We start from the raw sequence: 27,787 nt of genomic DNA, 5'->3' as shown, positions 1-27,787 counted from the left end.
TGTTAAATGCTTTTTTTTACCCCATGTATAAAATACGCCATAGATAAATGAATATCATTTAAAATGGGGACACAATTTTTAAAAACTAAACACTTCATACCTAGAATACCTACTGGCCCTATGTATAGTAAATACATTGATAATAGTTATGCATAGAACAGTAATTTAGCTGGGTAGCTGCGTCAGCATGCGTAGGCTGCAAAGGAACAAGTAATAGGTTTATTCCATGCTGAAAAAAAGAAGAAAGAAAACGAAACTTTTCGGCCGTGGAGCCTTCTTCAGGTGTGAGAGAGACAAGGCAGTAAGCAAAGGTAATGTAGTGGGAGAACAAAAGCTGGGAGAGAGGAGGAGCGAGAGGTGGGAGCAGGGGACAGAAAGAGAGGCCAGTCAAGAGGTGTGAAGTCAGAACAATAATTTATACTGTTATAAGGATACTGGTGTCATTGCCATACAAAGCATTTACTGTTATGAGAACAAACCTTAATAGATACAGTAAAACCTAATATAATGGAGTTACCTCTGCATCTGCAGTGTACTGACAATTTGTACTCTGATTTGCACAGATTTAAGTTGAATAGAGCTCCCATGTGTCAAATGTGATTTTGTAATATAAATTCCAATTACAGCATGTTAGTATTTGCATAGTATTCTAATATATCACTTATCGCACAGAGACCTGTCTTCATCTTCATCCTCCTAATCATTTTTTTATAGATTCATGTCTAAAGTGACTTCCCTAAAAAGTAAAAAATTAAAATTACACTTCTGCTAAAAGAATCATGGCAGAAATAAGACCTGCTATAGAAATGCATTTAGATTTTCGAATGTCATAAAGAAACCAGAGTTTTGTGATATAAATGCTTATAATCTAGACCAGTATAATCTAGGAAGACCTTGGGTTTTAACACATGAAACACATGAGTGTCAGCAAGAAATGAGTTTCTTGCTGATTGTTTGGGTGGGCGATTCATAGCCTTCATTTTGAACCTCTTGGGCCAATAAAGCTTCATAAATAAAACTGAGAATACATGTATTACTCAAAAACATAGTATAAGGGAATGGAGTTCAGGGTCAGTTATTTGTCACCAGATCATTTCACTGTCTTCGGCAGGGGTGTGATTTAATCTTGCTCTGTGAACTTCATGGGGTTTTTTTAGGCATCATGTTTTTAGATATTTTGCTTCTAGCTCTCAATAAGAGTGTATAAATCTTCTATACCTGTGACTGCTTGGAGAATTCATTTCATATTGAAGCACCTAAACATGGCAGTGGTACCATTCTTCAGAGTTAACAGGCATTGGACGGGGTGGAATTATGGTCCTAGTAAAAGCATGGCAACCGCTGGGGAAATGATTGCACAGTGCTTGAGCATTTTGGTGGGGGAAAAAAGGGCAGTGGTGTTCATCCATGTCAACACTCTTAATAGCCTTTTCTCAGAGATTTTATTCCCTTTCCCTTTTTCCTTGTGATCCTTTCCCTTTTTCTTAATTCGGTAAAGAATGCTGTAATCGCCTGCTGTGAGGTGCTGTAGGATTTCTTCAGCAGAACCACTGAATAACCCAGTTCCCATAGAATATTTTTAAGTCGGGAACCTCCAGTCAATTCTTCAGCTTTTAACTTTTTCACAGACCTTCATTTTCTTGATGTGGACATAGATGACTCTGCTTTATTTGCACAGCCTCCTTACGTATCTTCTGTTGGAAATGTATAGTTTGTTTTTGTGTTACCAGCCTCAATAACTTCATCCATCTTTTTTCTAACCGCTTCATCCAAAAAGTGGTTACAGGGGAGCCAGAGACCATCCCGGCCGACAAGGAGGCCAGGACAGGGTACACCCTGGACACTAGTTGATCGCAGGACACAGACACAAACATGCCCACTTTCACACCACGGCCAGTTTTCCCAGAAGCCCATCGTTGTATCAGTATGTCTTTGGACTGTAGGAGGAAACCCAAACAATCCTGAGGAGAACATGCAAACTCCACACAGGTGTCACTCAGGAATTGAACCCAGGACCTCAGTTCTGTGAGTGCATTGCTAGCCACTTTCATGTTTTCATTTTTCATTTGTCCTGTTTCTGCTCACTCTGTGTCTGCTTCTAATTCCCATGCCACTCATTCTGTGATTCATTTGTTGTATTTATCATCTGCAAATTAAACTAGATTGCTAGTTAAAGGAAATTAGACCAACCAAAATCTTCCCTTACTAAACACGTTAAAATCCTCTCACAATGTAGTTTCTTAAGTATTCCTTTAATTTAGCTGAATTATCTTTTCCTTTAATTTACCAGTACCTGAGACAGATTTGTCTATAGTGTCCTGGTTTTCTCTTGTCTTGTATGAATGAGTGTTAGGTCTGCTGTTCTCCAAGCTGTGGGTACTGCCCCCATTCTAAGTGAGAGCTGAAATATTCTCTCGCTAGGGTTCTGTGAATAACATCCCTCATTTCCTTAAGCATGACTGGAAAAACACCTGGTGATTTATTTTTTAACCATCCTAGTTCCTGTAGAACCTCAAAATGCCCCAATACTCCCAGAGCTCAGTTTTAGAACATGTGGCATCTTATATTGTAAAGCTTTTTGAAGTATTCCTTAAACCTGTTTTTTTTCATGTTATATTTGTAATCTCAATTTATCATTCAGACAGTTTACTCCCTCTTTCATGGAACCTTTACTGTTAAAGTATTGAAAAAAGGGTGTCAGTATTTTGTGCTCTTATTGCAATATCATTTTCTGTTTCCCTCTTGCAAGTCTTACATATCTTAATATCTTTCTTCAGCTATGCTTGTATATTCTGTTTCTATCTTCAAATCCTGGGCACTTTTTTTACAGTCTGTAAAGCGCTTTCTTCCTTCTGGGTTTTCTCATTTGTTATATTCTAAAACTTGAACTTCAGGGAAGAATTAATGGGTAGTGCTTTTTGTGAATTATTTTGAGCATTTAATTTTTCTTCATGTATGACCATCTTTATTCTCTTGGCTTTGTATCTCCAGTTTACTACATGAAAGCTCCTTCACAGTCTCCTTTTTCAAAATTGTAAATCCTTATTTTAAACTGAAGCTTTAGAAAGCTAAAGTTTATTCCTAGTAATCTGATGTTATAGTGGCAGTTTTTACATCCTTTGTGTTTGAAAATGTCAATAGTAAGATTATTTGCCTTAGCTCAAAAGCTGTTTCAGCTTCTGTATTTCTTACAATATCCCAGTTTATGTGAGGAAAACTGGAATCTCCCAGTATTACATCACCTTTGCTGAGTGCTTGCATCTGTGATTGTTAGGTGTCTGTAGCTTACACCTAGTGTTAAGCCCTTTGAGTTTTTATTTTCCGGTATAACCCTTATAGCCTCTAAACTGCCTGTACCATTTTTGTATATTATTAACTTGTAGGTTGCACCACCACCTCTCTTTTCTGTTTATCCTGAAAAATCTGGTCCATTAATGTAATATTCATCCTGTCCTAGCGGTGTTTCCATACTTCCTGCTATTTCATAATTCCCCGTGAATGCTGTAGCCTCTGGTTCTTTACGTTTATACTTAATCTTCTAGCATTGAGGTAGCATTGAATTTAAGAATGGATGAGTAAGTTTTTTTTTCCCCCCCATGTACTACATAACCATTACTTCATGAAGCAAAACCTCAAAATATAGAGACCCATGAGAAGTGCCAGCGTCCTGTTAAATATACGCATGTAACCTGCAGACGGAGCAAACGGAGATGTCAAATGTGTGCTTTTTCATTCTTTTGGACCAGCAGCCATCCTTTATTTTGGTTCAGCAGTCCTTCTCGGTCTGTGAGATGTCGAAGGAAGGCTCAGGGGCCGAGGTAATACTGCGCTTGAATCGCGTTGCGCTCAGTTTGCGGTCACAGTTTTCACTGCACAAGGCGAACGAGTGGGAAAGCAGCCAGGCTTCACGTCTGCGGTCGTGGCTGCGGGTTGTGCAGCAGGCTGGAGGAGGACATCTGGGGGCGGTTGTTGGGGGTGGGGGGACACCTCAGTGTTTGAGTGTAAATCTAGTGTTGTGTCACCTGTATAAATATTTTATTAAGAAGAAAAGCACTGTTCAGGGATCTTCTTTTGTCAAAGTATCCATATTGAATAAAATGGATAACATGCTAAATAATACATAATAAATAAGAAATAGTGATAACTTATCTAAATAATAGATAAAATACTAAGAGAAAATATTGCTAAGCCATTTGAAGTGTGACTTGAGTTTATATCAGTGTTTATTCTCTCTCTAATCTGGCTATTCAGAGTCAGTGTAGTACTATAATACAAGCATTGTAGGATAATTCTTATGCTGGTTTCTCAGCCTTAAGCTGCTATAGACTGGAAATGTACCTGTGTGATAAGCATATGTTGTGTTTGTTTTAGCTGCACTGCTGGACTGCTGGGAGAGGCTGTAATCTCCGTTAGGAATGAAGTATGCCGTTTTTGTTCCTTTTGCCAAATGGTCGTAGCCAGTAGGCCTATTCGTGTTTTACCAGCGCCAAGTTCAGGATATCAACATTGTTAATTAAATTTACTATGCTTTTTGTGCTTCATTCACATTAGTTCACTTCTTGCCTCATGATCGTTATGAGCCAGTTCCTAAAACCATAATCGTGTTAAGTTCTGAATGATAGCAGTATTAGACTTTGTTTTAAATGAAAGAATAATTTTGCTTATAATCTGAATACAAAATTATATATTAATATAAAATGTTTATGTTTATAAAAATGTAAAAAAACATGATATCTTGACCATTGTAATTAAGCGATTAAAAGCTGGTTAGTAATTATGACATCTAGTTTATTAAGGTTTAATGTATGTTAGTGTAGCAAATCTGTTTTGTTGCAGCACATAATTATACATATTTTTGCTGCTCTGTTGTTGTCTTGCTGTCTGTGTGACACCTAGCAATAATATATTTTTCAGAAGGCCTTGAGAAAGCGTGGTTTTGAGCAAATCATCTTGTTAGAGTGCTTTTAGAGTGGAAGTATGCATCTGGTTATGAAACCCAGTTGCCAAAGGACAAAACTAATGCTATGTTTGAAGCATTACTGTATTTAAATAGTAGGCCTTGAAAATACCAAATTATAGTATTTATCCGGCAGTATAAGATCTGATAAAAGCAACATATTACTTGTAAGATGATCTGAAAAATGTATACAACTACTGCATGTCTTATTGGTAAGAACTTTCTAGAAGATGTGGATGCTCTTCATATTTTTTCTGCAAATTAAAATAAATTCTCTATCCCAAATGCAGTTTTCTATCTTTCCCCTTGACCTGACTGCTGGCAGTGTACATTTGGTTTCTTTTTAATGTGAACCCAAAACTATAATTGAAAAAGACATCTTTAGGACGTTTCTTTTAACTTCTCTGTTTTGTTTCAGGACACATTTTCAGGATGCTATAGAAATTTGTATTTTGCCTTAAAGTTGTAGACCTCTTTGGCTGAAGTCGACAGTAGTTCCCTTTCACTCAACAGGAAGGCGTTGGGAGTTATTGAACTGGTGCAGGCCTCTTTTTGCCAACGTGCCATGTTGCACATTGCTCTATTTTACGGGCCTCAAACAATCATCTCAGTGTGATTCTGCACTCAGGACAGCTGTTTCTGAACTCCTGGGGAAAAAAGGATGAAAGGATGTCATTGAAAAGGTATGCAACTAAGGAATGCATTCCTGCAGAAACAAGCATGTCCACAGTGTGAAAGAAAATCAAAGCACAAAATTTTGCAGGGGGTGTGAATACTGCTCCCATCAATGTGTACAACAGCACAGGGTTCATATAAATAAAGCTTTCCCAAACCAAAATAAACTTTGCATATGATTAGTTTGCATTGTATTGACTTGAACAGCAGACAGGATGGTGAATTATAGTAGACAACATATTTGCAGTGATGCTGAATTCAGCATCCTTATTGATGTCTGAATAATATAATGCATATTTCTTTGTTGGCCAAGCCATAACATTCCACAGAAAAAAAGAGAATGATTTACTTATTGCAGTGTACTGCAACTATTCTCTTTGACAAAGTGAGGTATAGGTCATTTTGTTCTATATTACAAAAAAAATTAAAAAGAATGCTTTTGGCATCCTTCTGGAAGAAAGGTGCTAAATACAGACAGATGTGGGGTGCAGGTGGGGATTTCACCCTTATTGGAATGCCAGTCTATCATAGGGCACGTACCCACACAGAGAAAATGCAGAAATGTGAATGAGTGTAGTGAGCGTGTTCTTGGAGACTGGGAGGAAACTGGAGAAATTGTACATGAACACAGAACTTTCAGACTTCACACAGAAGGCTCCCTACTCCAGGAACAAAGAGGCCAAGAGCTGTGAGGTAACAGCTTCTACCTCCATGTGTTTTTGTATCAGTGAATTTCTACAGTATTAAGAAAAGAGAATTATTTCATTCACAGAGTCTGAATTAGAAAAACATTTTATTCGTATAATGGAAATATTGCAGGTGTATATTTCAATTAATTACTGCTGCAGAGTTTTTGCTAGTTGGAATTATTGATTAAATTATAACGTGAACTCATAGATGTAATCTAGAAAGCCATCACAGAGAACAGGGAAGCTCCTTTCACAGTGGAGCTTGTTAAAGGTAACCAGCTCTGACAGGCTTGGTCTTCAGTGAAACAGATCCCTTATGGATACTCATGTCATAAATATTTCAGACTCTGCGCTGCTGGGGGTTCTTGTCGAGATTACGTTTCTCTACCTCCCTTTGCTTACAATATGGAATTGCTTTATCTGTTGTTGGACGCGGCGTTCATCTTGGCAGTAATCTAGTTTCATACATTGACGTTTGCTTCCAAAATGTTGCTAAATCATAAATGAACAAGTACAAAAGTATTACCCTGTGTTTTAATTTTTCATAAATATTGTATTACATTATATTGTCCAAAATTGCTATATGATTTATTTAAACACACTGCTGCAGTTACCCTTCTTGGGCATCCACATCAGGCTCAGATGGTATCTCGCAAAACAATTATGCTCGAGGACTTGTCATTCAACACCATGAGCACTAGAATATACGGTGGCTTGTTTCTACCAAAATACAGCACAAGGAATATACTGTATTTGGCCAGAGGGATTCTTTCCATTCCACTTCACCCCTCCTTGTGAGTCTGTACGTTTACTTCAGTATCAATTACAAACATTGATTTTAATGATGTAGTGCTGACAGAGTCCTGAACGTGTCAGTTCGGCCTAAAGGGTATTAATAACCACAAGGGGTCGTGAATTAACCGTTCTTTCAGCTCTCTCTGCCTTTATAGTGTAGTCATGTATCATTTTAAGTAATGTCTGAGGAAGTTGCATTGCATGGAATGAAAGGAGAAAAAAAAAGAGAAAACTGTGGCTACCATAAGTTGTAAGTGATGCGTTTCAAACACTTGGTCTAACTCGGACTTGACTTTAATCTGGAAAAAAAGCTTAAAATAATGGGAACCCTCCATCCATCTATTCATTTATTAACCACTTCTAAGCCAAATAAGGGTTGAGGGTGAGCCAGAGCCTGTCCAGGCACGCAGCAGGCACAAGGCACGGTATGCCCTGGATGCAATGCCAGTCCATCACAGGGCAGACACACACACACACACACACACACCAGGGCCACTTTTCCCAGAAGCCATCTAACCTCCCAGTAAGTTTTTGGACTGTGGGAAGAAACCGGAGCACCTGGAGGAAAACCACATGAACATGAGGAGAACATACAAACTCCACACAGACAGCACCCCAAGTCTGGAATTGATCCTAGGGCTGCGGAGCTGTGAGGTAATGCTAATCACTGCACCACGTTGCTGCCATAATGGAACCATGCAATTCAAAAACTAGAAAAGTAGGGTTGTTTCTCAGAGAATCAAATGGTGTAATTATAATACCCGGCTTACATTGTTATACATATTTTGTATTTGTACAATTTGTGGAATGTACTGTGCATGCTTATTTTATAAGATTTCATTTTGCTTTCCCTGCCTGGAAGAGTCTGCTTTTTGCTACTGAAAGCAAGATACAAACACGTCTTACGTCTTCACTTTCACACTTAAGAATGGCTTTTACAGCAATAAGGCTTTTAAAAAGGCAATATGATTTAATCCTCCAAACTTCACTGCATTGTGTGCTGTATTAAGATGTCTCTATGTCTGCAGCACTGACTGAAGGGCTTGTTTGCAGAACCTGTGATCATATTGCTTGTAAGAGCACAGACTGTTTAATCTGCAGGCTCTGTTAGATCCCATTCAGTTACCAAGAAACTGATTATCTGCATGAGGGATGTCATGATGTGCAGACAGCTTTCGCTTAACAAAGCACCACAGTAGCTCTTTGTATTAACTAATAGATCAGTAGTCATGAAACAGCAGCTGTCATAATGCCACATCTCATTTTGTAAAAATGTCTAGTGGTTTCGTCAAGCATTCTCTTCCTGGTATTCGATTCTCTGGAGGTGAGAAAGCCAGGTGTGAAGTATGGGATTTTCAAACCAAGGGTACCAGTAGAACATTGCCTAGAATGAGAAAGTTATATACAGTATGTGAATTGTACAGGTAGAGTTAAACTGAATACGTTTGTGTTTGTCATTGAAAAAAGCCATACCAAGACTAATACCAGGAAAATAGCCATTAAAATGTGGCACTTGCACATATGTGGATATGCAGTAAAAACATTTTTTCCTATTCAAATGCTTTCTTAATTTTTAAAAGCGGCACATCAGCACAGCGCTGTGGTAAATGTTGTTTGGAACTATTTTTAACTGCATTTCTATTGTCTATGGTGCTTTCTGAGAAACTGAAAATTGAGACGTTTATAATGAGTTAGAAGAGATAATTAAGCCTTGATAGTTGATACAGAAGTTGTTGTCCATTGATTTGACCATCTTAGAGTAGGCATCTGACAGCCAGGGAATAAGATGGTCTCCATCAGCTCCCTACTTAAAATAGGGATTAAAATAGTGGAACACAAGGAGCTGACTTTATTCTCGCTTGTGTATGCAAATTCAGAGTAACTTTTCAGATTCTGTGGATATGCTTAGTTTCACAAGTGCACACCACATATCGCGAACATCCTGCAGTTTGGTAGGGTGTTCAAAAAGTCAGGTAGCGAACGTTATAAATTTATAACACCTCTATGTTATAAAAATGCATAGAGGTGTATTTCAAAACCATAGTAATGTGCATTTCTCTTTACAAGATCATTTCAAAGCCTTTGAAAAACATAGTGATAATAGGGAGGCTTACCAGTAGGAACTTTATACCTACACTGTTATCAGTTGCAAAACGGACACAGTGCACAAAGTGATTTGCAGAACCTTCTTTTTATTTATTTTTATTGCGAATCCTCTTGGGGGGTGATTCGCGTTAAAAAAAAAACCTTTCAGTGCTGATATTTGTGGAACGTCATTTCCTCTAGTCCCTCCGGGGAACAGTGCCCTGAATGGAGAGCAGGAGGGGAAACGAAAAGGCTGGTGGCTGCCGTGGTCGAGTTTCTTTTCTCTTTAATCCTGTCAGTGCATCGCAGGTAAAATTCTATTGAGTCCCTGGGATCGCGTGGCTGTGCACTATAGTCTGCGAGTCATCTGGATAGGTTTCAGTTCACTGTTCTTTATTTCTCCTCTAGAATATTAAAGGTAAATATACACCAGGTCTGGCCTCCTGCTAGTAACCTGAGTTTGCGAGTTTCTGTTTCCCAAGTCTTTGTCTTCCACAGTCCTGGAGTGGAAAATGCATAATCAGCTAGTCAGGAGTAGAGGCCTGAATAACCTTAATCTTCTGAACAGTGTTCTGTCCAGCTGTACACACCTACTAATGAGCTGTATGTTAGTAACCTGCAGGCTTAGTGTCTGTTATTACCTCTTGTTTATCCCCCTCACCACCAAACTTAAGGTAGTGGTGACTAGTACAGAACCTAGAATAATCTTTTTTTTTTTACAGGGATATTCTGTGTTGTTGGGAGTCCTGCTGTCATAACTAATATTTTCTGCTTATAAATGATGGCACTTTATTTGCGAAGACCCGATACAACTTCTAAAAAATGTACAATCGGCTGAACTGGTATTCTACAGCAATCTTCCTGGAAACATTATAACATATATATAATTATATTAACATGCTTTGCATTGAACTTTCAGTACAATTCCTGACTGAGGTGATTTTCCTTTTTGAAAACTCCCAGAAGGAGTTTCTTACAGAAAGATTCCTGAAGGAGGAAATCTTACAGAAAGAAAGCGATTTCATGTTGCAGTCTTTTTTCTTATTTCGTTATGTTATGAGCACAAGAATGAATTCCTCTTGTTTATAACCGTTCACCCAATTAAGCTCCTTTGGTTGCTAGTCATCAGTTGATCTGAGGTTCTCATCCAACCAAGTGTTTTAAAGGAAGCCACAGTATCGGCTTCAGTAACAAAATGGTTAGCTTGTTTTAAACTGTTACACTAGGTTCATTAAATAATGCGTTACAATATGTACCTACAGTGAACTGTAAAAACTTGTGATAAGTTGTATGTTGTCTTGAATTAAAACATTTGCTAAATAAGTAAACCTATGTGCTCACTTGGCAAAGATATTTCTATAGAGAGAATACTTTGTATTTGAAGTACTATGCATATTTATACATGGTATATTTCTAGCATATATACAGTACCTTAACATATCTGGACATGCTAGACCATGCAGTATAAGAACATTAGAAAGGTTACAAATGAGAGGCAGTGATAAATAGATCCAGGGATCTGGCTTTCAGCATCATGGCTTGTTCCATACTCCCGCAACCCTGTAGGTAAAGAAGTGCCTCATGTTCTCAGTTTCAGATGCACTTCTATGTAGTTTCCACCTGTACCCCTGGTTTGTATTTATGTGTATTTTAAATGCATCTGGTCCCCTCACAGTCTTCTCTCATCTGGACTAAAAAAGGATCAGTTCCTTAGGCCTGTCAGTGCAGAATATTCCCTTAAGCCCTGAATTGTATCTGAATGGATCCCAGAGCAGTCAGTATCTTTTCTCTAAAATTGCGCACAGTATTCTAAATGAGTTCTTTAGTGTATTATTAAATTTTAACATCATCCTTTGATATACATGTGAAACTTTTAATTTACATCTTTTTTTAATTCATTCCCACACTGGTGTAAATGATGTGTCAGTATAAACAACTAAGTCTCTTTCATAAGGAAATCACAGTTTCCTAATGGTTCTCTCTCTGTTTGCTTAATTTTGCCTTGATTGTTTGAAAAGACCTGCATATACAAGCGAGGAAACGCTCCTTATGACCATTTCCTGTTGTAGGTGCTCTGAAAAACTGGTTAAACATATAGTGTGTTCAATACTATGGAACCCCTTCTTATAAAACATCTTAAAACTGCACAACAAATGAGTTGATTATAACACTTTTATGTTCAAGAAATCCCATTCTGGGGGTGAGCCATTCCTTGTAATATCTGTCTCAAAGTACAGTTCTTCCTTTTGCAGTACTGGAAGCAACTGGCTTTCAGCTGTGACGAGATTTTATAGTGACTGTCCGTCCTTTTCTGACAAGTGTACACAGACTCTTACAGCGTTGCTTGTGGTGCTGCCACCACTCCCTTGAATTCCAACATCTCTCGCACAGACAGGCTAACCTGCACTCGCACACAAAAGCGATTATGGCTCACCCTTGGGCGTGGCACCGGAGCACCAAATAGTTTAGCAAGCTTACAGGAAGAGCCCTCAGACTTTCTATTGGGGATAAATGGAAATGTGAAATTGTACACCTAGTGAAAAAGTGTTAAATCTAGTGCAAATTTATGACATTGTCTAAGTGTGTAGAGCAGGGTTAGAAAACAAGGTGATATTTTGCTCTTCCTCCAGGTGGTAAGCATTGGCTTATCAGTTTATTTTAGGAAATGGCAGGTTCTTGGTTTTGCTGAGCTACCAAGGTGACCATTGCCCTGCATTTGTGTTTGTTTTTGAAAGTCTGATGTAGTTATTCTTTCCTGTAGCTATAGGAGATGGAAATGGTAAAAAGGCAATGCCATCAGATATGTCTATATCAAGTGCCACATTGGAGAGCATGATGACCTGTGCTACATACCGGTTGTGAGAACTAAATGACCTAGAATGGGGTACTGTCTCTTTCCTCAAACATTTTGAACTCATTGTTTTTTCTGGACTCTAGCCTACACATGACACACATGTCGAGCTTCGTGTGACTGTACTTGAATTTGCGTTAGTTTGATGAGCCGATTCAGAAAGCAGATAACTAAATGTGTGTCTGAGTCTTGCTGGTGGATGCCAAAAAAATATTCCTGACCATGACTTGGAATGTTTCTGTGCTGTTTGGATTGTAGGCTCAGTTTTGACATTCTTTGCCAACAAGCACAGATATTAAATGGATATTGCACATCAGATGAAATATAACTTATAGCAGTAATAAATGATTAAAGTTAGGATCAGAATATTGTAAATCTTTTGAAGCAGGTGCGCCAACATTTTATTGACGTGACATGGGCAAATTCATTGTGCCGGTAAAGATTTCTCATCTACAGATTTGTTCAACAGGAAAGTCTCAGGCTAGTCATTTGTGCAGTTACTGCTGGAAGCTACAAGCTGCACATCTTCAACCCATGCTTTGTACTAGCTTGGAAATGTCATGATGTCAAGAACGAGAAGGGGCAGAGAGGGATAAGGGAGAAAACATTTCTGGGCCTAGTTACCGTTGGTAACTCCTCATTCATCATCGTGGGTGATCGTCACCCCGGATCACCCCAAATCTGACAGAATGGCATTTTTCTGATGTCAGTAATCAAATTCCCCAAAAAGAGACATTTATTGCAAAAACAATTTAAAAATCACATTAAAATGATCAGTTAATCCAAATTATAGCTAAAGCATTTGATCATTATTAAAAAACAAAACAAATTCTTTATAAAGACAGGTGTGTTGATAAGTCTATATTAAGTATAGTTTCACAAAAATTATTAATTGGGTGCTGTACTTAAAAGTATAAAATTCACTGAACGTTCTGGAAGGTGGAGGAGATCAACATACAAAGAGCAGCGTGGGCAGGGAATGAGTATCCCACTTTCACCGATGCGTTTCATAGATGTGTTTTTGTTTATGGCAAAAGACTCTTCCTCTTCCTTGGGGGTCTTGATGATGTTTCCTTTCCGGGGATTACCGAGGAGGCGCTAGCGTTTATTTTTCCTCCATCGGGTCCGCGAAAGCGCTAGATATGGGTCAAGGGGAAAAGTGCTCTTTACGCCTTGTTCCTCCCGTAACGCGGCGCGGGGCAGCGGCCGAGATGGGGTGCCAGCTACCCTTTCAGCGGGGCCCGATAATTGGAGTATGTTGCTGCTTTTGTTTGTCCAGCCGTATCCGGTTACTCAACGGAGGGGAGCGCTTCAATAATAGATACCGTAGACAATGGAGCAGGCACATGCAAACTAACTGGCCCCCTCTCCCCCTGTCGCCTTCATCCTCCCACTTGCCCATTCCCAGCCAGTGAGTGAGGGCGCCTGCCCACAGGACAGCTGTTCCTCTTGTAAACCAGAGAGCCTGTGTTTCTAGGGAGATTGCTAATCAACCTGTTGAAGCTCTCTCTCTCTTTCTCTCTCGCCTTTTTTTTTTCATGACGCCGGTTTCCTTTCAGGCAAGGATATTGGGTTGCATGTTCCAATGACAGGTTGGTTGCCTGAGGTTAATTTGTTTATGCACAACAGATTCCATACCCCCCGCCCCCTCCCCTTTCTCTCTCTCTCTCACTTCCATGTACAGCATGCACTGCTATAGAAAGGCTCAGCCTCTTATGAGTGTCTCCCTCCCTCCCCCTCCCTCGTTATCTTGTCTCCCTCTGCCTGTGGCTCTCTCTCCTTCACTGTCGCACTCACTCTCTCAGGCTCTGTCTCTCTTACTCCCCTCCTGCTCTGAATGCCCTTCTTTTTTTTTTTCTTTTCCTTTTGCGCTGCATGCTCATATTGTGCTCCGGACCGCCTGTGCTCCCTGCTTCACTCCTTGTTCCTTCTCTGTGTTGCTTCTCTCTCTCTCTCTCATACAAGTCATCATGTCCCAAAAAGAAGACTAAGCAGCTGATGTGCGCCAGGTACAGTACTAACCACCGGGCAGATGGACTCTGGTTTTGTAAGCTTGAAGGGTTGATTAGAAAACAGTAGAAAACTGTCTTGTTCTTTATTAGAATCCTTTGGAATTATGTAGTTCTCTTAAAATAAAACAAGTATATAATTTGTCTCACTCAGTACCAATCACAAATTAAGTAGCTACACCTTTAATAAACAGTAGAAGTGTGCTGCACTGCCTAGGGAATTGATTAGTGGATCAGTGCCATCTACAGTACTATTGATATTTTTTTTGTTTTCTACCTCTAAAGATTTTACTGTAGAAGGAAACAGAGCTGTATTTTACATTAAAGGCCTGTGCTGATTTGACCTAGGCTATTAACTTCAGATATTGAAATGATTGTAATGCATTTAAATGTGTTTTTTTTTCCTGTACCAATTTTAATATGTTCGCGTACATGTCCAAGTGTGCTTTAAAAAACTTAGAGTAAAAATGCCCGTGCTCTCAAAATGATGAGTAAAGTAGCACACATTTTTAATTCAGGGTTCGTTGTTTATTATTTTTGTCTTCAGTAAAATAAGAAGAAAAGTTGAGCAATATTTTTATGGATTCACTTGAATTTTAAGATGTGTATATTTTTTATTCATAGCAAATGAAGTGAGTTCTAGTCTATATGTTGTCATATATTGTGCCTTTGCCTGTTTTTCATCTCTAAATAACCTGTGAAAAGAGTGATGGATACAGTACTCTGGTATTACTCTGGTAAAAGGAATTTTACCTTATTTTGTTTATGATAAGGAGGGATGTGTTGTAAGCTGACTACAGTATGCGCAGTGTTATTGTGTTGTTTCAGTTGCCATATAATCATCTTGACTGCATGTTAGTTGCTATTTGTACAGTATGTTTGATTTATTTGCCAGGTTGTTAAATCTTTCTCAGGTTTAATTAGCTCCACTTCAGTTCTGTACTGTCAATTATTAGATGGTTACCTGTAGCCTGACACAGAACATCCAAACTCTGTACAGAAGCCACACTAGTCCACAGTCAAACTCAAGGCCAGGAGTTGAGGCACCAGTTCTAACAACACTACAGAAGGCAGAATGGAGGCCTGGCTGTTTTCATGTAAAAGAGTGATTTAATTGAATACACCTGAAAGCTCCAGTGTTTTCTTCTGCTTTCAGCAGTATAAAAACTTTTTAGATCCTTTATTTAACCAAATATGCCACATTTCAGATATGTACATTTTCATTTGCAACGGGGAGAGTACCCTTTTATACAACAGGGTATCTGCTGAACGGTATTTTGAGTATGTGACAGTTTCTCTCACCCAGGCCTTGAACCCATGACCCTCTAGTCCAGAGAGAACCAGTGTGTGCATCTTAGTTCTCACCAGAATCAAAACTCAATGCACTGTCGCATATGACATTACTGCAGCAAAGTTACTGCAAAAGAAAAACAGTTTATAATGGTGTTTCCCAATACAGGTTTTATTTTGTGTTTGCCATGACTTGTGAAATGTGTATTATGCTTGAAGTAAATTAGTATTGTTGTCAGTTAAATAAGCCACTTTTCTGCAGTCAGGCTCTTTTTGCCAAATAATGTTTTTCCTCTTTTTGCAAGTATGTGCCCTTTAACTGATCTAATGCCTGCCTTTTTTTGTTCTTGTTTCATATGATAGCATTGGGAAGTTTAATCAGTCTCTTCATAATCCAGGCTTTGCCTTCTTACTTATTTGCAGTGGAGCCTGATAAGGATATATTGTCATATACTGACATTTGTGAAATGCCTTTTCTTTAAATACTGCTTGCGAAAATGGACCGAAATCTGATTCTGAAGGCGGGATGACTAGCATACATAATGTATGTCACAATGAAACAGATCTTGTCTGTGGAAATGAAAAGGATGCTTGAGAATGAAAGGGCCTACTACAATATATCCCATGCAAGAGACCAATTCACTGTCCAGACCTAAAAAAAAGGTTGTATATAAAGTGTGCTGTGTTTGAAAACACTGGAGATTGAAATGCTGCAATGTAATAGGGAACTCTGGAACATGGGTCTCGCTCCTGAGAAAATAGTTGTGTAGGTTAAGTGCTAGTGGCCCTTGTTGTCAGTTATCTTTTTCTTCATGCCAATGAACATTTTTTATATGTCTCTGTGATACTCTGGAAAATTTGGGTTAAAAGGGGATATACATTACAGTCCCTCGCTGATACAGTATAAAGCTTTTTTTTTAAGAAGCGATTTGATATTTTGCTTTAGGAAGTAAGTATAAGCAACAGGGACATTCAGCCTTGGTTATAAAATATTGTCTTTTTGGGGCTAACAGGGTTAGTGCATTTTCAGGCCATGCGGATTGGACTCTCAGAGCTGTGCCTAAGACAGTAGTTAAAATCCTGGGTCTGACAACAGATTTCTTCAGTAGTGCCATAATGTTTTTCAATGTTATTGAGATTGCTGCTGTTTTTAAAGGGACAGTATTTATTTTATAACAATTCTTGTCAATATACAATAAATTCATGGTTAGTTAATGGTGGTGTACCACCAGTGTTATGTGTATATTATATGCTCATTAAATCATTTGCAAATTCAATAGTCTAATCAATATAACTCTATTCATAGAGTACATCCTAAACGCAGAATGCATAAGATGGGTCTTACAGGCTCTGACACATGCACACATAGACTTAACCACCCAGACAAATACTCACATACTTTGAAGTTCTGTCCACGGGTTCAAAAGCTCTGACAAGGACTAATTACTGGACTGTCCTACTCCATGGACTGCAGTCTTCCACTCCCTCCTTCTCTGCGTTTGCTTGGTCATCTCGGAGTTTTTGATTTCTCCAATTGAAATAATACACTGTTCTTACTACCTTAACTATCGCAAAGAAAACTGTTCTGTTAAATTAGAAAAGCAGAGGTGAATTGAGAGCTTCACAATGGCTAAAGCTCTTGATAAATCACATCTCCCAGGAAAATAGCATAACCTCTTTTAAAAACCATAAACAATTCAATGAGACTTTGATCAAGTTGAATAAATTGTATTTTAGAGTTACTAGTCATAGAAAAGGTCCTAAAAATTTGTTTCCTGAAGATATTGTTGGTTCTGATTGACGGGTCTTTTTCTCATTCTTTATTTGGAAGAGTGATAGTAGAGGCCATAGTAGATATGAATTCATATAATTGTGTGAGGAGTTTCTATGAGCTAGATACTTTATTAACTTCTCAAATAGTGGTGGTGGCTGGAGAGGGTTATTAACTTCTGAAATTCTGGAGGGACAGTATTATAGGCCTTGTAGTGAAAACTCCCTTGCATGAAGAGTCTTTTGACATAACAAGTTTAGTTCTTTTCTGCTCTGTGCTTGTCTGAAAGAATGGTCCTATCCCCTTTTAGACAGCTTGACCCAGATGTACTTAGAAGTTCTGAGCCTAAAAGAAAAGACTGGAAAACCTTGTTAATGTACCAAATCCTATGCTAAGTGTGTTGCCAAGTCACAGTAGCCTACATTGCTGTGTTTCTAATTCATGTTCTGTGTTCTCCTGGTAAATCATAATGGTGGCTGAAAAATAAGAGTAAATTATTTTGCAGTGATCCTAGTTTTGGTGCTGGAGAACATGAATTAATATTTAATACAGTATGTTCAAAATATTCTCTAAGTGAGACTGCAGTGCTATTTTGTCCTTTATGGTTTTTTTTAAACATGCTCATATACTTGGTCAAAACACTGCAAAAGTGATAGGCTATAAAAGCTTAGAAAAGCTTTGTATTTCCTTTGCTTAAGAAGTCATATTGATGTTCAGCAGAAGTTACCGTCATTGATGTATGAAATAAGGCAGTTGTCACACTGTATTAAATTATGCTGGGTGGAAAGTATTTAGTGTAGCAGGATCAATGCCATATCTGCCTGTACAGTATGTACAGTAGTATGTTGCTCGTTCTGCAGTATTTCTAATGTCTGTTTAGCCTTGGGCTTTAAAAAAAGTTGTTTTTCTACATCCTGTTCCTGTTCTTTTTATATTTTGTTGTTGAATTACCTTGAGTTTATTTTAAATGACCTGACAACTGGTCCCTTACTGTATCTAGTTTTTAATTCTGTGAAGAATGAGATTCCAACATTGCTTTCAACGAAAGCAAGACAATTCCAGGAAGCTGTACGTCACCATGTAATTCCAGCTGTGAACAGTCTTATAAATGAATGCTTTGTCCATAAATAAAATTAAGAACAAAGATGTGGTTTACAAATATTTACACCCAAAAGTGTATTTTCCTTTTGTAATTTTTTCCACCACAGATTTAAGAAAGTAACACGATTTAGATGTTTTACCCCAGGTCTGCGTTACAATGATAAAAGTCCAGGAAGTTTTTCTTTATAATGGAACAGATTAATTTTAATCCTCATAAAAAGAAGCCTTAACTAAAAGACTATATTAAATGTCCATGTTTGTAAGATGTGTTTAAAATCGACATCTGAAAATTATTTTTCTTAACAATCATTTTTCATAACTTAGCCATTATTAACACTTATAACCAAGATGGCCATCACTATTTATGAGGGAATGATGGATTTTGAGTGAAGCTTCCATACTTCAGAATTGTGTGTAGTATCTGCTCTTTTGAGATGAGCCTTGTAGAAAAGACATATTGTATCTGCAGGATCAGGATCGGGATTGATATATAAGAGTGAGAGAGTATTATCCCAGAGGGGGCAACTTGTTTTACAGCAGCAGTGTTGGTGTACAGATGGATAGAAAAAACATGACGACAACAACAATATACATACATATTTGCATAGAAAATCAAGTGTTAAGTAAGGATATGGCTACAGGTATGAATGAGAACTTCAATCTACTGGTTTTGGAGTTGGGGAGTCGGTATTCTGATGGGAGTAATAACTATATAAGCATTGATATATTCATTATAACTGGATGGATTGATATATAGCTATATTACTTAGATATTAAATATTGCTAATCTATATCCTCTTAGTATGGGAAATATGAAAAAGCTTTAGACAGAATTTGTTTCCAAACAGGACATCTCCCAGGAGAGTAAATTATTAGTAAATTAGCAGATGCCCATATGCTCTTAAGAGCTGCTGCCATTGGTGTAGCACATTTCTAGATCAAATATTTATGTGTAGACAATGAAATATGTAGTGGAAAACAGGGAATTAATTTGTGTTTTTACCTGTATACTGATTATTGTTATTAGTTGGCAGTGGAACTTCAGATTGGAGATTTTAACTCTGTATAGCCTGTCTGTAGAAAAAGTCCATGTACTTGTGATCTAGGATCTCAGATTTGAGCCTGGAGGATTGCAAATTCAGAAAACATTACTTAGACTGCAATATAGAGGTGGACGCTGGTCACAGTTTGTCTCTCAAAGATTTAAAATTCATTTCAAGGTACACGCTCTGCAGAGTTTTTTGGGGGGTAGGGGGTGAATGAACAAAAATGCTTTTTCATGCATATTTTTTCTATTGAACTTGAGTCATTACTCTGCTCTCCTCCCCACTGATAGCTGATGTGTAGTGAGTGTACTGCTGCACTACGGCTGCCGTTGCATCATCCAGGTGGGGCAGTGTATGGGTGATGGTGGAGGGGAGTCCCCATTAGCTGTAAAGCGCTTTGAGTGCAGCTTCCAGAAAAGCACTATATAACTGTAAGCAATTATTATGATTAATTATTAATATATGAGCACTTCTACCCTTTTTTTACCTTAAATACAAAATTCAAGCCGTAAAGGGTTAAAGTAATATAATCAACGTAATCTTTCACTGCACCAGACACTACCAGATATTTTGGCACTGTGTGGTCACTTTTTAAGATCTTATCTAAAATAAAAAACAACTGTATATAATATATATGAAGGCAAAATACGTGAAAACAATGTCAAATGTTTTAGCAGTACCAGTGCTATGGATTTTGTGATGTTTGGACTCCACCTTACAGGGTTGCTTGCATGCTTGCATGTTAAGGTATTACTGTAAATCTGGGATATAGGGAAATCTATTGAATTTTATCATTGAGAGGAATGTGATGGTGTCGCATGTATTCCACCAGTGTTCTCATACCTTGAGGCCTTGCTCATCTGAACCCCTCTGTACATATGGGAGGTGGATTTCAAGCAGCTGGTCCAGAAGGCCAGAAATCTCCATCCAGTTGTGAATTGTTGACAGAGCGATTGTTGTTTTTGTGAGGGCTGGAATGCCATCCAGTCTGTGGTGGAAATCTGTGAGGAGACATTCCAGTTCTGTTACTGCAGCTGTGGCCTGAGGATGCAACATTGAACAAAATCTGTTTTACTTCCTTGTTTCCGAGGATAATTTGTTTAAAAGGCACCCTTCTAATTTAAAAAATGCCCAGCTATAATGTAAGGTGACTATACTTGACGTTTTATATTAGATGTTATGTTTTTATTTAGTAACACAATGTGCTGAAAAACAGTAACCAAAAATATTTTTCACATATAGAAAAGGTCTGTCTAGTGACAAGTCATCATAATCATCCTTCTTAAGTCACTTTTAGAAGCTTTGGTTAATTTACATTACCACTTTTTTATCATTTTTGTCCCTTTCTTATTTAAATAGTCAACCAGTTCAGCTTTGTACCTGTGGAAGGTGAACTCCCACAGTTTGAAATACTGCAGTGTGCATGCAGTCACTATTACAGAATAATCTGTTTTGTTTTTCTTCATCACATTTTTAAGAGCCTCCATATGTTTGGTATGTTTGAATATAATTACTCATTTTCTTTCGTGTTACCCAGGTTTTTGGATTAAAAAATAAGAAAAGTTAAAAAAGTACTCCCTGATATAGTACAAAGTAGTTCTAAATGTTTTGGTAGAATATTTTCACGGTTTAGGATTCATTGAACAAAAAAATAGCTTATTTTAGTTTAATTATTCTGCTGATCAAACTTAGAATATGGTTTCTGGGTGCAGCGGCCTTGGTTTCTAATCTATTTGATCCTTTAACTAATGATGTTGGTCCTTAGCAAATGCCCAGGCAATGGCACAGCTGATAGATTACATGATTCAGGCGAGCTCTGAAAGTCTCCTGAGCTTTCTTTCCTTGGGATAATGCAATCCGTTGCTGTCGAAAAGAAGAGGCTGACCACTTTTGTATTTTTAATGTAAAGTCTCTTTGCCTGAAACTTGAGTGTGATACTGCTGATTACTAGTCAAAAGTGACGGCCTCTGATGAGCCAGATTTTTATTCCCCAGATAAAGACCCTAAAATACTTGATTACGAACTCAGGTGAGCTGATTTTCACATTTTAACGTCACATCCACTGAGGGTCTTATCTGTCTCTTAAGCAGAGTGTCTAGGCGCTGCTAATCAGTAAACCCAGAACCCATATGAATTGCATTTCAATCCTACAGTTTACCAGTTGACCTGGTTGGGCATAAAAGACGCAACAGAGCTGTAAAGTAATGAAACTATGATATTTTAAAAAAACAGTTAATAATGCTGGAAACATCCTATAGAGGTAAATTGGTGTTTTGCTTCGTTGGGATCTGGTGGAGGAAAGTATGTTATTGTTAATTGAACAGAAAATGCTGTGAGTAGTACTATGTAGTGTAATAGTTGTGCCTAGTATTTCAATAATTTGTGTGTATTTAATCCTGCACCTATTGTTACACATTTATGGAAGTTGTGTATGTCCTGCTTGAAGTATATTCAAATCAAATCTGACCTGGTCATCCTGGCAAATGATTTAGTAATTAAACTATTTTTGGATTAAACTCAAATGACAATTACAAAATAATTTAAGACACACAACAGTTTTAAACACTTTCGTTGCTGTTCTTCTGGAATGGAACAGAACAAAAGCAAATAAATTAAGGTTCACTAGTCAGCTATCATAATATTACCTCCAGGTTTGGAGTTGCGCTTCACACTTTTCTGTGTAGTACATTTACACGATCTGGTCTCTCATCAACTTAGATAATTATCGTGGTTGGCCTGTGTATGTATTTGATTACTTAAGGGAAAATAATAAGAGTTTTACAATCCATATTTTATTTTTTCAGTTACGTGATTTGGTAACTGATGGAGCTCTTTCAGGCAAAACATACAGAATGGGATATCTTTGGTACTTTGGATGCAAGTCCAACAGATATCTGCTGATCCCCATGTGCAACAAACAGAGTGTTATCTCATACAGCAGCTGTGTAGCACATTATAGCACATTGGTCTTGTTGTGCTAAAAGGAACAGCACCTCATGCCAGCTGGAAAGGGCTTTTCCGGTGGTGATGACAATATCTTCATCACCTTTAACTGTAAATATACCCGAGCAAACATTCTCATTTGAATAGGCTTCATTGCTCTCTGCAAGCTGTGATGGGATTGGAATATTTGTATAGATAAATCAATGAATTGCTTTTAAAGAGAATTCAAAGTGCCATCAGCATTTGTGGTAATTACTTCTGGAGCTGGCAGAGAAACTGTTAGAATAACCAGCTGCAGTGATGGTGAAGGTAGCAATGGGAGTTATTGGTTCACCTTGCCTGTCCAGCTATCTATATATCGGACTGTCTGGTTTATATATGCGTGTGAATAAAAAATTGTAATTTAATGTTTCGATTTCTGAGAAGGGGTGACTCTTGCAAAGAGGCGACAATTGCTCTAACTGCAGTTGGATGCTTCTCAGTAATTAAAAGACATTCTGCCTTAATGGCTGTGTTCATAGGAAATGGCACGATGCTACAGTATGAATTTTAATGCTGATAGTTTCTCGGAGGCTGAGACCTATGCAACTTTGATCCCTGCTTTTATGAAATGACAGACTAGGTCTGAAGCAGGATGATGAAATCTCATAAACATCTTTATTAGCGATGCCCTTTGAGGTCAGGCCAGCAGATGAACGTAGGCTACACATGTATTTTTCAAGTAGAAATGTCAAGACTTCAGAAAAAGAGCCAAGGAGGTAAAGGGTAAAGAGATTAAATCTTTTTTGCATATTTCTACGGGGTCATGAGGGATTTGAATATCACGCAATAGAATGGCATTTCTGTTCATAAATCAAAGGCGCGTACAAGAGCCAAAAAAGAATTTCAGATGTCAGTCTTGAAAAATGGAACCCTGATCACTTTCTTAGGTTGTTCTGGTTTTTGACACCAGACTTCTTCTTTTTATCCCAGCTATTTTGCTTTATCAACTTTAATTGTCTTTATTTTGAAATTTAGACCTTTTTCTTTTTAGTCAAGTGTTTTACTTCTGCCTTCAGTATTATCTTTCGGATTCCTATTGTGTAGTAAGTTAAGGGACGGTCAATATAGATTTTCTAATGCAACAGTCCTTATACCACTTTTTGTGGTACAGCACATTGACTGCTTTCGGTAACATCAGTAATAGGCTGTGGCCTAATTGCCACATATTGTGGGATGAGACTAGGTTAATTCTAAACCTGTGAGGTGTCTGTGCCAGTGTTTGATATAATATAACAGAATGGTGTCTGTAGTCTGCAGGGCTTTCTCTTCATGATCTATATGAAGTGGTATCAATAAGTCCAGCAAAAGTGATCTCCATATTTTTCAGAGCTCTGTAAAAGCCTCATGCTTTGCTTTGAGGACAACCTTGCATAGTGTATTAATAACATTTCCGTGTAACTACATATAAATCCCCAAGGATCCTAGAGGACTTTACATATAGGAAGGGACCGATTCATCCAGCATTGAAGTGTGGGTAAGACCCAAATGGGTGATGTGCAGCATCAATAGCCCTGATCTCCCTACAGCAGATCAAGTAGAGACGTAAGACATTTCTTTATCATTCGAATTAACTGGGAATTACCTTTAGGTATGCCAGATTCTGCAAGACCAGAGTGAAATGTAATCATGACGGCTTGATTAGCACCCATACTCTAGTAGGGTGCCATTGGGTCTATAACAATCAAATAGTCCGGACCAAGTTTTAACGTCTCATGTGACACAAGTACAACGTTCTCTTCGTGGGTGATCTTCCACCCTTGCTTAGGAACAGATATGAAGAGATTAGGCTACAAGGTGGTAACTGCTGTGTCTAGGTTATGTCCTTGGTTCAAAATTATAGTTGACTGATGTTGCAAGATAAATTACTGCAAGTCAGCTGAATGTCCCCTATGTTTTTGTGAGCATTGAAGTTAATGCACGTCTCCTCCTAAATTGAGAGCAAAGCTTCAAAATGCTTTCAGTATGAACCGTTTAACATCCACTGTAGCCCTGAGAAAAAACAAGGTTAACTGGCATATACATAAAATCTTTTTTTTTCTGTTTTATTTATCTGGCACACAGCACATGAAATGCAGAGAGGGCTACATCATTACAAAAATCATGTCAAATAGAGGTATTTTTTACAAGTTATGACGAGAACCATTTGTTTTGCCTCGTGACACATCCTAAGTATAGTCCGTTCCATTAACCTTTTCTGTTCAACAGTACATTTTTAGAGGCACACTAAAAAGATATGGTGCTTGTCTTCAATATCCCTTTAGTTTAAAAAAAGGTTTAACAAGTACATTATGCATCCTTTTGCCCACTGAAATCAGAACACATCTTTGGAGGAAGACAATTACTGAGATATTCCCTCTGGTGTATAGCTTTTGCTCAGGAAATGAAATACAAATGGAAACATTTCCTCCCACTCTTCTCCCGTCATTCAGATTTATTTCCTTGGAGAGTGGGGAAGAAAATGGGCAGAAACCCTGGAAGCATTTCTTCAGACATACAATAGATTGAACCAATTGCTTTTGTGGTTTGAGGGAGTTTTACATTCACTGACCAAACCGATAGTGGGTCTGCTGCAGCTGTCCAGTGGTTTAAATTGGTTGGGTAACACAATAATTCCTTGCATTTTAACAGTGCATCCCTAAGGATACCAACACTTTGCATATATGATCCACATTTGTTCAGCATTACAGTGCAACCTCCACCTGGGTGAACTGGCGCTGCCGTTATGCGCCAGTAGCCTCACTACACAGCAGCGGAGAAGTGAGAAACCGCATAAGGGAAGACCATAGTGAAATTTAGTTAGGACATCAGGGTTTACATCTCTAACCATTTGAATCATTTCATGGGATCTTTAATAACCAAGTAACCAGGAGCTCAGTTAGACTTTTCATCCAAATGATAGTGCCTCCTATAGTACAGTGTCCATGGTCACTGGGTTATTGGTTTTGGAAATTCTAGTCCAAAGGGAAGAGTACCACCCATTGATCGATCTATCAGCACCACTTGCATCAATAGCCTGATGTTTCTTGGTGTCCTATCTCAGTTCTTGCCAAGTCCAGCCCTCCCTTAGTTTCTGAGATCCTATAAGAGCTCAGTCTACAAGGTGGTAACACTGTACGATGACTGTAAATGGTTCTCGGTGTTGGTAGTGGAGTCTGAGCACATTGTTGGTCTCATATGAATTAACTTAAAAACTTGTAGTAATCGAGCAGTGTTTTTTTTTTCCCCACTGTGTGTAATATTTTGGTTGAGTGACTGTTAACTTTAACACACTAAACTGTGATGCAGTCGAATATATGTCTAATTGTTTGTAAGGAATATTGAAAGATTTGTTTCGTCTATTGAAGACAGTGGAGATTTATTCAGGGCGTTCTGCCTTTTTTTTCCTTTCTCTGATGAATCTGCAGTTGTCAGTAAATGTTATCCTCGAAAGACCTTTCACGTGTTTTGTTTTTGGCCATTTTTTAAGCAGAAGAAACTACTGTAGCTGCCTTTATGGTGCAGCTGGATTGCGTTCTGGGCATCGTTTGTCTTCATTATCCTGGGTATACAGTAGATGCAGGTATTGAAAAAAGGGCATGGGCGCTGATTTCTTATTTCCATGTTTTGCCTTTCAGCGGGGATCTGACGAGCTTCTTTCTTCTGGTTTCACTAACGGCCCTTCTACCATGAGCAATTCTACTCCATCTACAGGTACAGTGTAACCTTCTTTCTGGAGTCTTTCTCACTTTGCACAAGGATATGGACCTTTTTTTTTCTTTCCAAAAAATCACATTTCAGTATCATCACTGTCAATTTCCAATTATCTTGGAACAAAACAATTGAATAGAATTTCTTAGAAGAAGCTTGTAACAGTCAAAGCAAGTGAAACCTGACACCCAGGAGAACTGACAACCCTAATGTCCTCTGGTTTGTGTTTCCATTTCAAGACAAGTTTTAAAGCCAAGTATTGGAACAAGTAAAGGTTTAATCCATGCTAAAAAGAGACAGTGTTTCGGCTGTGAGCCTTCTTTGGGTTAATGTTGTGTTTTTTTTCTTCTCTCTTCAGCATGGAATAAACCTTTATTTCTTCTTTTGCAGCCTAAGCATGCTGACACGGCTACCTCCTTGAATTATGTATTGTATTTAATAAAATATGAAATAGCAGTAACATATGCTTCTGGAAAACTTTTTTACATCACTTAAGCCCTGTATAAAAGATCTTGATAAGTATGCAAGACTGTGTTCATACAAGTATGAGATAAATGTTCATACTGATTTTTCAAAAGGACCGTATTTACCTTTTGTGCCAGGTGAGTATATATAATCAAACCCTTGCCCTTTGACCTGATCTTCAAAATCTCACTTGATTTCTCACTAGTTGCAATTGAATGTGTAAACATTTATGCAGGCAAAAACTTTTTGCAACTGCTTTGCAAAGCAAAACCCAGGCTTTTAAAGCCTGAAGAATTTACTCAGAGGCTTTGATTCAACAACTGCATTCCTTCTATGACACTTGAACATAGTGCAACACAAAGAATAAGGAACAGTATTGGTTTTATTGCAATAAATGTTGTGCAGTTACACACAGATGGGAAAAATAATAATTGTGCCAATAGCAAATAAGAATGGTTTTTCATTTGCCTTGTTTAACATGGTATGAAATTATTTTTCAACACAATTTTACATCCGTTTATTTCAGTACAGTATGTAACAAAAGTGAGTTACATAAGTACTTTCCCATCTCCTACTCATTTTTATGTTGTCTATTCAGCACTGTGTACTTCAACAGCTTTACATACAAAATGGTTAAATAACAATACCCTGAAACAACAGTAGGGAATTGGAGCTGCGTTTTAGCTTGGAAACCAGCTATACCAGTTCTCTTCCTTGTTGACATAGGTGCTTTGAAGTTTGTTTAATATCAGTGTATTATGTAGTTTTAGGGGGAGATAAATGAACTTGGGGAAAAAAACAAGGTGTAGGAATAAAAGTGAAAAGAATGATTCTGTCTTATACGTGTATATGGGTTACTCACAAGGACAAGTATTCTTTAGAAGCGGAAAGCTCAGTCATTTAATATCTGTGCTTCAAAATAAATAAATGTTTTTGCTTGCAAAAAAAGGGCCATATGTATGTGTGACCCACAATTTTCGGTGGGGTTTTCTATAGGGGTGAAAGTTCATAAACCCAAGATTCTTTTTCACCGGACTGAGATACTGTTTCCTTTTTTTTGCTGGCATATACAGGGAACAGACCAGGTGTGCTCAGAAATGCATTTGTGTACATGTATATTTAAGGTTACAGTTTATACTTAATACACAACAGCAAGGAATAGGGTAGGAATAGAGGAAAAATTGTAAAAATAGTAAACTAGGCTTGTGTGATTTGAAAGGTGGAAAGACTCAACACACCATGACTCTGGAATTGTTTAAAGAATTGGATTGCATAAGAAAATAAGAGCTAAGGATTTACACTGCTACATAGTCTGTGGATTATGTTAATTAACCTGTACAAAGGTTAAACCTAGTAGAAGATAATGTATTATTTTAGAGGG

At 38.0% G+C, this 27,787-nt stretch overlaps 1 protein-coding gene across 3 annotated transcripts in view; it reads left to right on the top strand.

Annotated features, from left to right (window-relative positions):
• The window catches only part of ptbp3 (polypyrimidine tract binding protein 3), an 87,147-nt gene that overhangs the window by 27,960 nt on the left and 31,400 nt on the right, over positions 1-27,787 (top strand). For 2 of the 3 annotated variants that reach the window (XM_088910191.1, XM_088910193.1), the window contains one exon: positions 25,869-25,944. In XM_088910191.1, coding sequence (XP_088766317.1) covers positions 25,920-25,944 — 25 coding nt within the window. In that variant the 5' untranslated portion in view covers positions 25,869-25,919. Of the gene's footprint in view, positions 1-14,003; positions 14,062-25,868; positions 25,945-27,787 lie in introns of those variants that run through there. The other variant, XM_088910192.1, reaches the window with a different exon arrangement.

Source organism: Atractosteus spatula, chromosome 3 (assembly GCF_055471065.1).
Source record: "Atractosteus spatula isolate fAtrSpa1 chromosome 3, fAtrSpa1.hap1, whole genome shotgun sequence".
In the NCBI taxonomy this organism is placed as follows: Eukaryota; Metazoa; Chordata; class Actinopteri; order Semionotiformes; family Lepisosteidae; genus Atractosteus; species Atractosteus spatula.
Note: the sequence above shows the minus strand (reverse complement) of the source record. Positions and strands in the feature narration are given on the sequence as shown.